The sequence below is a fragment of the Panicum virgatum genome, chromosome 4K (assembly GCF_016808335.1).
Source record: "Panicum virgatum strain AP13 chromosome 4K, P.virgatum_v5, whole genome shotgun sequence".
NCBI classification, from domain to species: Eukaryota; Viridiplantae; Streptophyta; class Magnoliopsida; order Poales; family Poaceae; genus Panicum; species Panicum virgatum.
In genome coordinates, this window is record NC_053139.1 from 11,806,189 (window position 1) to 11,818,595 (window position 12,407).

The 12,407-nt window shown below is 44.2% G+C and overlaps 2 protein-coding genes across 3 annotated transcripts; one reads left to right on the forward strand and one right to left on the reverse strand.

Moving 5' to 3' along the window:
- Positions 1 to 2,090: 2,090 nt before the first annotated feature.
- LOC120703127 (membrane-anchored ubiquitin-fold protein 3-like) lies at positions 2,091 to 6,077 on the reverse strand. Of its 2 annotated transcripts, none has more exons than XR_005686808.1 (3): positions 5,619 to 6,077; positions 3,670 to 4,670; positions 2,091 to 2,643 (listed from the first exon to the last, which is right to left on the reverse strand). XR_005686808.1 is itself a non-coding variant. In XM_039987138.1 (3 exons), the coding sequence occupies exons 1-3, from the start codon at positions 5,749 to 5,751 to the stop codon at positions 2,588 to 2,590; spliced, it is 357 nt and encodes a 118-aa protein (XP_039843072.1). In that variant the 5' UTR covers positions 5,752 to 6,077; the 3' UTR covers positions 2,091 to 2,587. The 2 variants fall into 2 exon arrangements, 1 of the variants encoding a protein (XP_039843072.1); XM_039987138.1 differs by having other exon boundaries at positions 3,670 to 3,837.
- Positions 6,078 to 8,124: 2,047 nt separating this feature from the next.
- Positions 8,125 to 11,184, forward strand: LOC120703128. Its single transcript, XM_039987139.1, has 4 exons — positions 8,125 to 8,897; positions 8,976 to 9,232; positions 9,307 to 9,829; positions 10,605 to 11,184. Exons 1-4 carry the CDS (start codon positions 8,237 to 8,239, stop codon positions 10,961 to 10,963), a joined length of 1,800 nt encoding a protein of 599 aa, XP_039843073.1. The 5' UTR covers positions 8,125 to 8,236; the 3' UTR covers positions 10,964 to 11,184.
- The last annotated feature ends 1,223 nt before the right edge of the window (positions 11,185 to 12,407 follow it).

Sequence of the window (12,407 nt, forward strand, 5' to 3'; positions counted from 1 at the left end):
CCCCCGGCTGATCACCTTCACGGCAGGCTGCACCCAGATTGCATGAATTTGGTTGCATTGGAGAGAGCAAGCGTGCGCCCGTGCGCACCGGGATGGAGATTGGACGTGGATAATCGACACTGTCCGATTTCATCTCTGACAAAACCATTCGAGAGACACTGTGCTTGCCACAAATGCCCCCTCCTGCTTCGGTGTCGCTCAACCACCCATTGCAGCCTCTCCACCCATCTCTCTCTCTTTTTGTTCTGCGTGAAGACAAGGAGGTTCAAGGAGCTGTCGCAGTCCACAAATATTAACCCTATCCTTCTGATATTTCGTTGTTGCCACATTATCGGTCTAATTGCAATAATCCAAGTGGTGACGCATGGATTGTCACACTTCCGTATGATAAGGTTAGGCAATTGTAGCCGGGAAGGCTTCCGTTATCATGGCACTCATGGCTCCAATCTTGGATTCTTGGCAGGGACTAGGGGAGCCAAAGCCCATGCTCTCTCTCTCTAGTGGTGTGCGTATACCACTAACTTGCACAAGGGAAAAAAAATATCCATGAACCCACCAACATACTCTCTAATTGTAACAACGCCTGCCAACTAAACATATTCCCCGGTGATCCATTTTTTTATCCAAGTTGAAAGAGAGACAGATAATGGGTATCTCATTGGAGGTAATGATGATATCTACGAGTTTTTAAGGCATCGCAACCAAGTAACATTGACACGCAAATTTCTGGACACAATTTGGATGTAACCTAGAACGTATTTTTAGAGCTATCTACCCTCCCCATGGTATATACTGGAGTACCTCTATCCTAAAATATAACTACTTTTCGATTTGGTCAAAAGTCAAATATTTTTATCTTTGACCAATACTATATTAAAAACTAACTACTTTTAAATAAAAAAATGTTACATATTATGATAGCTGGTTTTGTTATGAATAAATTAATCATTTTTATGTTGTCAGTGTTTATGATTTTCTCAGCATCTATTGTCAAAATTAAAAGATTTGTGACTTGGAAAAAAACTAAAAATAGATATATTTTGGAACAGAGGGACCATATGCGTAGAGTCCTAGGTTCATGATTATATGATCCCGACAATCACAATTATGGAAAAGATGATATAAATGCAAATAGCTTCACCAACACTTCTCTTATTTCTGAGAAGTCGCATGCATCTTCATGCAAACATTATTATTGAAGTACAACTTATAGGTAATAATCTAGCAGCAAGCACCCCCAATGATGGGTTGTTGCAAGAACACGGCAGGGTTCAATGCAGCTAAGTTGGTTGAATGGTAGTAGTTGTTGGGCGGGGTTCGCCACAGCCAGTTGGTTGAATGGAAGCAATTGTTGCTGCCGCCAGTATGCTGCGGGGTTTACAATGGCCAGCTGGTTGAATAGGTGCGAGAGCACCTGTTGTTGCTGTTGCAATGTTGCGATTGCCTGAATTTGATGTTGGAAAGCAAGTTGTTGTTGCAATACCACGGGCAAGGGTGAGATCGCTGTCGTGAAAGCTTGTTGTTGCCTGTAAGATTGCACGAATGAGTGTGCAGATCCCACGGCTGTCAGTGGTGAGTACTGCGGAACAGTGGCCATGGCAGCAGCACTAAGCGGTGAAGAGCATTGTGGAATAAAAACTGCAGTAGCGGCACTAGCCGAAAGAGCCAGGAGAGCAAGGACAAATATTTTGGCTGCCATTGTTGCTGAGAGTTTGGTAATGTGCTTACTTAGATTCTAGTTGGTCTAGAAGATATGGATGATGATTTATCTCTTGATTTGGTGCCTATTTATACACACAGCAAGCCATGTAAACCCAAGCCTGATTTTGACTTCGCTTGAAAAAAGTGTGGGCTAGATAAGCTAAATATGACATGGTAACTAGTCATTATTGACATTAGTGGTTCCTTTTCTTGGATATACATGTGTTGGCAAGATTAAAATCATACTTGAAGTACTTGGTCTTGTTCAAAAATTTGTACAAAATATCACTTCTTTTATTGTAGTTTGTTTTATCAATATAAGTACTTCAAGTATGACTTTAATTTGACTATATTTTCACAAATTTTTTGAAGAAGACAAGTGGTCATACTTTATGTCAAAAAGTCAAACGACCTATAATTTTAAACAGAGGTAGTACCAATCATTTTTCACCTTCATCAGTACCATGCCAAACCGGCAAAACCCAACATTCCTTTCCACTTCTCGACAAGAATTACCAGTCACTTTTTCTATTACAAAACACATACGTGACCGAGCTTGACGCAAACGAAAAAGAAAGACTTGACAGGTACTATGCAGCAACTCACTTTTGGTATCACTACGTCTACACATCCCATAAAAGCAAACATCCAATTTCCTTGACTCCTGCACACTCCTTTTAGGGTTTTTACCAGGACCTCCTGAGAAATCTCCTTCCACCACACTCCTTTTACACGATAGCAAGCATCAAATTCTCAAGCAGATGTGGCTAGTGGTAATGACATATCTAGGCTTGGGCTGTGATGAATAGACGCAAGAATCAATTGTCAAAATGAACTTGTGATCCCTGTGGACACAACACCGATACACATTTCTACTGCATCAACATCACAATATCGTACATCCGCATCTGTTCTGCTTCGGAGAGTTTGACTGTTGCTTCTCTGAAAAAGGGAAGAACATGTTATCGAATTTTTTAAGAACTATTTCAAAACTATGTCATGGAGTTTATACACAATAATGCACATAGACAATATATGCATGCATCCATGTATGTATGTGTCCTCCAACAGTACAGCATGCATGCCAATGAGGTTGCCCTTGTGACAGAAGGAGAAACAGAGACAAATTAACTAGGTAAGCACATGGTAAAACAAATAAGCCAGCACATCAGCTCAATAGATTGATTGGCAGATACGGCGAATGTGTAACATGCACTCATACACTGGACCAAAAAAAAAACAGAGAAAGGGCTCTAGAAACTCATGGTAGCATGTAGCATCGTGAGCAATAGAGAAGACTGGTCAACATATGCAGTTCAGTCAGACTTCTGTTATGCCTCACAATCAACCCAGCACCAAACCAGCTCAGCTTTGACTATAGTTTTGACTATGCAAGTTTCTGACCAGGAGCCTGTTCTGATCAACAAAAGCAGTACATACAAAAATCCTGCTATAAAATTTCATATCACTGCCACAGACCAGCGCCTCATTCCCATTAGAGAATGTGGCAGGAAAGCACTAGGAGAAGAAGGAACTAGATTCAATAGAATGCTTAAGGCGCAGGTTGCATAAAGACTTAAAGGCCTTACATGCTGTATATTTGACTAAAGAACCAACTGAAGTGTAGAGAGCAGAGACAATGTCATGACCTAGAAATTAATAATGGTGAACAGCACTGATGAAAGTGCAAACCTAAAAGCTAAAATAAACACTGCACTCATGCTACTATAGGGGTGAGATTGCAAAACAATAACACAGTAGGTGTATTTAACAAATTGCTGCTGGTTTTATAGGGCTCGTTCATCACTAGGTTGAAGGAAAGTGGAAGGGTAAAGAAAGGCAGGAGCAGCAGACCAACATTTCAATTCCATTGTCAAAATAAAATTTCAAGCTTCTAGAGCAATCAGGTGAGATTATCAAATAAATTAGCATGATAAATTGAGCAAATAAGAGGAAACAAAGCATTACCACTTTTGTTTGATTGGGGCGGCCGCACAACAACATGCATTGTAATCACACTTCCAGGAACTTCTCCAACTGGGACTCGTGACTCGGCGAGAGTTTTGCTATTCTCCAGTATCCTTCCAGCATTGATGAGCTTCACATCATTGACAGTTTTTGGAACTATTTCTTTATCTGTTAACAAACATGAAAGTAGCACTATCAACAGACACAAGACATACTTCACAAAGGTTCTGGAGGACTGAAATATGCCTAAGCTATCTGACGCAACAATATTTGAAAAATACTAATGACAGACAATACAAGATGACCAAAAGAAGGGTAATTCCCATTTCCAGGCAGTTATCAGTCATCAGAAGGAAAAAAACACTGAAGAATGGTCACTTGTTAGTTTAACTTTGCATTGTCCATGAAGCATGCCATGATGCCTGATTCAAAAGATACATGGTTCTTTCCTTACTACTGTGAACCTTTAATCCGGCATGAGTCACCTCTGAATTTCTTTCCCAGTTGCACCAGTTTAGAATGTGTCAGCAGACATAAACAGTTGCACAAAATCAATGTAGTCTTTACTTGTGGAATTGCCAAAGAGAAATAGCAGAAAATGCTGGCACTACATGTAAATACATCTTTTGTACTGCTAGTACTTTCATGTGACCACATGTTGAATGTGGTCCCGTCCCATGCAGATGCTCAGTCGCACTTCACATCTCCAGATACAGGCTTAATCCAGACATATCTGTTTGCATAACAAAAATCATTCTGATGACCAGCTTCAATGAATCAGACCCTTGGTTGCTCAGAATTCAGAGAGAACCACCAAACAATTGAAGATCATCTATAGGCACGCCCAGATAAGAAGGCAGGCAGCCTAAATGAGCCACACAATCTCTGGAAATGGTCCTGCCATCACATGTTTGCAGAGATCCTCAGCATGCTCTTAAGGGCCTGTTTGTTTGAGCTGCAGCTTTTGAGCTTTTCAGAAAAGTTGTTGCTGGCTTTTGGTTCTGAAAATCCAACACTAGCTTTTAGAAGATGCGTTTAGCTTTCTGAGTTCAAAAAGCTACGAAAAGCTCATAAAACTGAGCTTTCCAATTTCCATATAAACTCAGTTTTTCTAGGTTTCTAACTTTCCAGAAGCTGTACGAGAAATTCTCTGTTTGTTTGAGCTTTTGGCTTTTCACGCTGAGAAGCTGCCAGGAAGCTCAAACAAACAGGCCCTAAAGATACAAAGATCCAATTTCCAAAAATGCACTCAGAGCTCTAGCAGGTAGCAAAATCCAACTAGGATATAGCACCAGAAACAAAAATCCTGCCCATCCCTTTACACAGGAAGGTAGTACCGTAGTATTTGCTAATACAGGTAAGGAGGATTTAAGAGACCGCCACCTGGGAACAGCCAACTACCGCACGAACAAAACAAACAGCGCCATAGCTGAATCCATCCTACAACCAATCCACGCAGCAACATGATCAGTCAATTTGGGGTTCGCAAGTACTCCCTCCTTCCCCGTTTATAAGGCATGGTGGAATATGACACGGTCTTCTAAACAACACTTTGACCATTTATTTATCATATATTATATCACTTTTGATTATAAACTTATAATTATTGTAAAATATATTTGATTATGAATCCAATCATATGAAATTTGCATTATAAAAATAAAAATTTAATAGTCAAATTATTGGTCAAAGATGACAAGGTTTGAATCTTGATATACGTGTATGCCTTATAAACAGGGAAGGAGGGAGTACATCGCAGCACGAAACGGTCTAACTCCTAATTCCTCAGCACAACAGCCTGCGCGACATCGGGGGATTTTCTAGTTTCCGGATCAGCCAAGGCAGGGCAGCCGAACAAGCAACCTCCCGAAACAGGAGGCATCAACAAAGCAGAGCAGCATATATATACAAGCAAGCGCAGAGAGGGACAAGAGAGAGGGTCTCCTCACCCTGCGGCCACCGGGCGAGGACGAACTCCTTGAGCGCGGCGACGGTGGTGCTGGGGTCGTACTTGCTGGGCCCGATGTCGGTGCCGTCGAAGAGCCGGAACTTCACCTCGATCGGCTCCTTCCCGCCGGCCATCTCCCCGGGCCGGATCGCGGGCGCCGCCTAACCACCCCCACCAACTCCCTCCCCTCCGCCAAAGATCCCCCCAACAGGCTGCAGGAACAACCGCCGCGGCAGGAGCAGGGAATCGGCAGGGGAAATCAGGGGTTCGGGCGGAAAAGGCTGCCGGAAATCCGCGCAGGAAGGGCAAGCACCGATGCGGATCACGCGGGGAGGATCCGATCTTCCGCGCGAGGATTTAGAATTGCTTCGTGGGGGGCAAAGCGAGGAGGAGACGGGCGGCTCGAGGCGGAAGGAGAAAAAGGGGCAGTGGGATTCGTCGGCGGTTTAGCAGATACACCCTCCGTGATCTCGGTATTTATGACTACCCTGCAGGCATTGATTCCTAGTAGTAGGAAGCTGCCGTCTGTCTCCGACTGTCTGTCTCCGACTGACTCGTTCAGACTTGGCCCACAAGTTTCTGTTCGAGAGTTCGGGTCGGTATGAGCTAAAATTTGTATAGTACATAAATTTGAGTACGTACTAAAATTTTTAAATCTTAATTAAGGTTAGTCTTCCTTATTAACATTTTGATTTGGATAGTCGCAAAAAAAACATTTTGATTTGGATGAGCTAGTGTTTGGAAGGACCGCTTACGGCTCTAGCTTTTAAAAAATCTTATGTAGAGTAAAAACAGCTTATGAATGTTTACCGACCCTTATTACTAGGTTCTGTTTGGGACCCTCCACTAAAAGACCCTATTCCGCACTACCAACTTCATTCCACTTTCTAGCTCCACTCTACCAAATATGTTTAGTTATTGTGGCTGCACTCTACCACTTATAGCTTGCCCGTCCAATGTACAAGCCAACGGCCCAGCTCTAACTCGCAGGCCCAGCGTGTAAGGTACTAGCCCAGCTCGACACGCCTTTCATTAAGCCACTTGTTGGGATCTTAGCTTCTGTTATCGCCATAATTTAACAGGATTAATTTATGGGCCGAAAACAGATGGGCTTAAAACAGAAGATTGAAGAAGACTTGTAAATCGGCTCCTGCGTAAGCATCTGGGCCACATGGGCCATGTATCTTAAATTTAGTTCAAGTTTAGAGATAGAGTCTGATCGGGACAAGATTAGTTTAGATTGTTTTCCAAATCTCCGGACTATAAATATGTACCCTTTGTTATTCGTAAAGAGAGAGCGTCATCACGTCCCGCAAACAACAACTCTCGGCGCATCGCCACCCCTAATCCTAGGGTTTCATCCAAGTAAGCGCCATGCTGCCCTGATCGATCAGGGCAGCGTTGTTCTTGCTTTTACCTTAGTATTACTCGTACTGAAGCGTTTTTGATGGCGAGTAATGCTAGTTATCCTAATGTTCGTAGCATGGCTTTAGTAGATCCGTTGTGTTTTGTTGCTTATCATCTACGAATATCACGTTGTCTGTGTGCAGTCATGTTTCAATCTTATGCTAGTTCTTGTCGCATAGAATTAGTCGCATAGAGACAACACCCTGCTTCTTTTATGACTAGTAGATCTAATCTGTTATGGTTTGCTCTTATCTTTAAGAGTTGGCATAATATCTGCTAGGTTAGGCCTTGTAAACGGGTTGGATGATCCGGTGGCATACTAGATGCTTTATCTTAGCCTTAATAGGGATTGTTCCGAGAATCGGCTCTTGCTAGTTCTTAGGCCTCTGTTTTGGGTTCTGGTTTAGTTATCTGTTACGTTCGTTAGGCCCAGTCACGTGCAGGGTTTAAAATTTCGGCGGTAAACCGGCGAAATTTCGGTGAAAATTTTGTTTTCGGTAGTTACCGGTATTTGGTTTACTGCTGTTTTTCGGTATATTTCGTTCTGAATTTTCAAATTTTAAAATAATTTATAAATAACCGTTAAAAAAATCTGCAAAAATTATGATAAAAAACTAGAGATTTTTATTAGCTTATAGCACTTGAAATCATTCAAATCTAAGTTGATTTGGTAGGTCAAATTGATGATTTGATTTCGAACCCGTTACAGACCCATTAACCCATTAAGAAAAAATCTACTCCCCTATCCATTCCCACCGACAGCCCTCAGCTCCAATTATTGCTCCCTCCCTCCCGAAGCTCGGCACGCCTAGCCCAGGCACCTCACCTGCGCCCTCAGCTCAGCGCAGCTCAGATCCGTCGGTTGCAGCCGATTTTCCGCACCCGAGAGGCGGTTTTCCGGCCGGTACGTGGCCGGTTTCCGACCGTGCCGCCGGCGGTGGTTTTCCCCGAGTTGGGCGCGGTTTACCGGTGAATGGCGGTGGTATTTCGTCCGGCATAGCTCCGCGGCATCTGTAAGTTCTTGCATATGAATTCCAGATATCTTGATGTGAACATCTACTTTGAATCCAAAATTTCTTAATTTTGTTACTTGAATATCTGATCATATAGAAATGGTTGAGTGATAGGCTCATAGCTATTTTTAGTTTATAAGCTTGCGTGAATGTCTAGCGTATTTACTTACACTATACCTCTTTGCAACGTCGTAGGACAATGGCCGACATTGTGTGGCAGCATGGCAGAAAGGTCAAGGGTGGATTCAAATGCAATTATTGTGGCAGGGAGAAGAGTGGCGGAGGGGCAACAAGGTTCAAACAACAATTGGCACATAGGGGAAGCGATGTGGCAGACTGCCCGTCGGTTCCACCAGATGTGAAGGCATACTTTATGGAGCAGTTGGAAAGGAATAAAGATAAAGCAAGAGAAAGGGCCCGTCAAAAGCTATTGAGGGACGCAGCAGCTAGGTCATCAAACGTTGACGCAGAGCAGCTGGGGGGCGAGGGGTACGATGAGGACGAAGAGTTGCAGGAAGCACTACGACATTCAAGGCAGGAGTACGAGTTCATGCAACAAGCTGGCCCAAGATATGAGAGGGGTGGTGGCTCCGGATCACGAGCTCGAGGTAGTGATGTTCGGGGCATGTTCACTAGGAGCCGGTCACATGTCCCTGAGAGGGTTAGGGATTACCACCTTGGGTTGAGCTCGGCTCCACGACAACAACGGATAGATACTAGTCCATGGACTGTGAAGGGGAGGACTAAGAAGGACCTTCTTGGGAGGGCATGGGAAAAAGCTTGCCATGCTGTAGGTATTCCAGGACGGAAAGTCGATGACCCTTACTTTAGGGCTGCCATCGTGGAGACACAAAATCAAGGTAAATACATATATTTTAAATTATATATTTTAATTTTCATCATTGTGATCTCAATACTTTATGTTTCCGTGACTGCAGGTGTTGGCATCAAAATACCATCAGGAAGGGATATTGATGGCAAGTATTTAGATGAGAATGTGAAGGAGATACATAACGAGATAGAGAAGTGGAAGGCCGAGTGGGAACATTGTGGTGTCACCCTCATGTGTGATTCCTGGACCGGGCCTATGAGGAACTCGGTTATCAATTTTTTGGTCTATAGCGGGGGCACCATGTATTTCTTGAAGTCGATTGATGCGTCGGGTGAAATACAAGACCACCAATTCTTATTACAGGTATTTCCTGCTTCATGCATTGAACATAGGCACAATCGGCGTCATACTCATGTATCCTTGACATTGTTGTGCAGGCGATCAAATCACAGGTCTTGAAAGTGGGCAGTGAGAATGTTGTTCAGATAGTGACTGACAATGGATCGAACTATAAAAAGGCATGCAACATGCTCACTGAAGATTTCCCTCACATTGCATGGCAGCCTTGCCTTGCCCACACCATAAACCTTATGCTGAAGGACATAGGGAAGTGGCCAGAACATGAAGCAACCATTGGAAGCGCGCAACGCATTAGCAGTTGGCTCTACAACTCAAACCATCTTCACAGCATGATGAGGGATGCTATTGGTGGGGAGTTGGTCAAATGGAATGCAACTAGATTTGGGACCAACTACATGTTTCTTGAAAGCATAATGAAGAAGAAAGACCAGTTTATGTCATGGTTAGTCTCACCTCAATTCAGAAATTCCCGCCACTTTCGTACGCAGAATGGAAGGTACTCTTTCGAGTGCATGACTAATCTTGATTGGTGGACCAATATGGCAAATGTGATCAATGATGTCGAGCCTCTCTACATTTATCTTCGATTTGATGACCAAGATAATATTCCAAATTTGGGTGACGTGCTAATGGAGTATCAAAACATGAGACAAACATATAGCAGCAAGTTCACACAGGACCCCAACCGTTTCAGACAGATCATGAATGTGATAGATTCTAGGATGACAACTATCATGTCAGGCACCTATGTGTAGACTGCGTGTGCTCTTAACCCTGGACAAAATGTTGGATGCTGAAGGTGCCGCGATAGCACTGCAGGAGTTTGAACTTTTCAGGAGGAAGCTAGGTGAGTTTTCTACTAACACTGTGCGAAGCATGGCCATTGACCGTAAAACTTCAGCTGCTGCATGGTGGGCTACGTTTGGGGAAGATGCACCAATGTTGTCTCAGGTAGCTCGACGCTTGTTGTCACAGTGTGTATCATCTAGTGGTTGTGAAAGGAACTGGAGCACATTTGCATACATCCACACCAAACTTCGCAATAGGCTGAGCCACAAGAAACTTGAGAAATTGGTGTTTGTCAACTACAACCTCCGCCTCCGTCTCGAGCGTGCTAGTAAAGTGGTCGACTCCTATGATTATGATCCAGTTAGCAGTTTCATGGATCTGTCTTTGTACCGTCAGCAATCATCAATTGAACAATGGATGAATCAATCAAGGTCCAATGGAGACCCAGCTTTTGATGAAGACTCAGAGTTCAGTGACACGCCACTGCTGAGCCAGCAGTTCACCGATATAGGACGTGAGCATGGTGACAATGAAGATGTGGAAGTTTGGGCCGAAACAATAGTAGGGGACACACATCTAGGAAAAAGGAAGACTAAGATTAGTCCTCTACAGAGACAAGGGAAGAGAACCAGAACTGACGATGAGGAGGTCGTTGGTAGTGATGACAGCACAACTGACCCTAGTGGTGATGACAATGACAATGGTGGCAGTGATGGCAACGACGGTGGTGACAGTGATGGCAACGACGGTGGTGCTTCGGGTTGGCAGCACGAAGGTGCTATTGTGTTTACTGGTGAGGAGAACTACACCCATGCCACACAAGATACAGATCATGGAGCACCCGTATCACAACGACAGACAAGATCTGCACATACACGTGGTCGACAGGCCCTCCTTGCATATGATCAAGATAGCTCTAGCTCCTCTTCCACTGGTCAGTATTAGGGTCCTGGTCAGTACTACAACCCCTACAGCACTTCTCCACCTACAGGAGGCTTTCTGTGGCCACCTCCAGGGACCATGAACCCATCTGTTCCGCGGTCAGTTGCAGCGCTGCCTTACTTGCAACTTCACGGCTACACACCATATGGAGTTCCTTATGGTCATGGGTCCGGACAGCCTACGTACCCATATTTGCCAGAAACAAGTGAGTCGTATGAGGGACCACCGGGAGAGAGATTTACGGACTGAACTTTAGACATGAATTGTGTTTCGTGTTTGTATTTCTCATTGTGTGCTGAAGTTTATTATATGTTGTGTATTATAATCTATTAATATAGACATAATTAGAGCAAACTCCGCCAAATTTTTCATTTTTTTTCATAAATACATAATTTTCCATCATTTTCCAACCATTACCATCATTTTTCGGTGAAAAACAACGAAATACCGGTAAAATGCAACGAAATTCCGGCCGGAAAACCGAAATTTCGGAATGTTGAATTTGAGAACTCTTTCCGGTCGACATTACCGGAAAACCGCGAAATTTCGGTCGGTATACCGTTTCCGGTGGCCACCGAAATTTTTTCAAAAACGAAAACGTAAACCCTGGTCACATGTAGGATGTTCCGATCTAGCAGTGAAGCTTTTACCATCATGGATTAGATTAACTAGATTTAATTGAAGCAGCTTTACAGTTATTTGCTTATTTTATCATATCTGGATACAATCAGATCCCATCTGACACCGGGACTCGATCGGCTCTTTAAAGCCGATGCAAGAGTCGTCCCGGGGAGCCAACCACGGCTCGGACTTACGTTTACACGTGTCTTTTTATGCAGGAAACTGTTTGGAGCACGTTCGCACCCTCCTGATCGGGTATAGGTAAGGTGGCACGCCCGGTTTTCCACAAAACCTCCGGGCGCGTGACGGAATTGCGGGCCGTCGACGAGGGAGCAGTGCCTGCCAGTGCCCCAGCAACCTCCCGGCTCTTCGTGTTGCCTGTCGCTGCTCGCCGGTGGGTTTCGACCGACAACACATTCTGGCACGCCCAGTGGGACACTTCTCGCCAACAACGTCCACTGCAACAATGACTGGAGCTCAAGATCAAGAACCCGCTCCCAAGCCCGTCACGTATGAAGAGCTCTCTCCTGAACACAAGAAGAAGTATGATGAGATCAAAGCTCTGCTGGAAGCCGATCTCATCGGCTCTTTTGAGAGGACCCGCAACCATGGCATCAGGTGGAAGGGGTTCTCGCCTGAAGGCGCTCTCGACAACGTGGATTTGTCTGTACCATTAGAGGAGCGCACCAGGGCCCTGCGTCAGGAGACGAACTACATGATGGCACATTCGCTTCATCGGCACTCTCAGAGCCTGATGAACGAGCTCGAGCGCATGGCGCACCGCGTCATCCAGGAGATAATCAAGAACCAGTACTCTCCATCAGGA

Bases quoted from the DNA above. Each gene is read 5' to 3' on its own strand.
- LOC120703127 (XM_039987138.1), bottom strand. From the start codon at position 5,751: ATGGCCGGCGGGAAGGAGCCGATCGAGGTGAAGTTCCGGCTCTTCGAC. The intron at 3,838-5,618 runs GTGAGGAGACCC...GTTTGTTAACAG, and splicing joins CCTCGCCCGGTGGCCGCAGG to ATAAAGAAATAGTTCCAAAA. The intron at 2,644-3,669 runs GTAATGCTTTGT...TCCCTTTTTCAG, and splicing joins GCCCCAATCAAACAAAAGTG to AGAAGCAACAGTCAAACTCT.
- LOC120703128 (XM_039987139.1), top strand. From the start codon at position 8,237: ATGGCCGACATTGTGTGGCAGCATGGCAGAAAGGTCAAGGGTGGATTC. The intron at 9,233-9,306 runs GTATTTCCTGCT...ATTGTTGTGCAG, and splicing joins ACCACCAATTCTTATTACAG to GCGATCAAATCACAGGTCTT. The intron at 9,830-10,604 runs ATAATATTCCAA...ATCTAGGAAAAA, and splicing joins TCTTCGATTTGATGACCAAG to GGAAGACTAAGATTAGTCCT.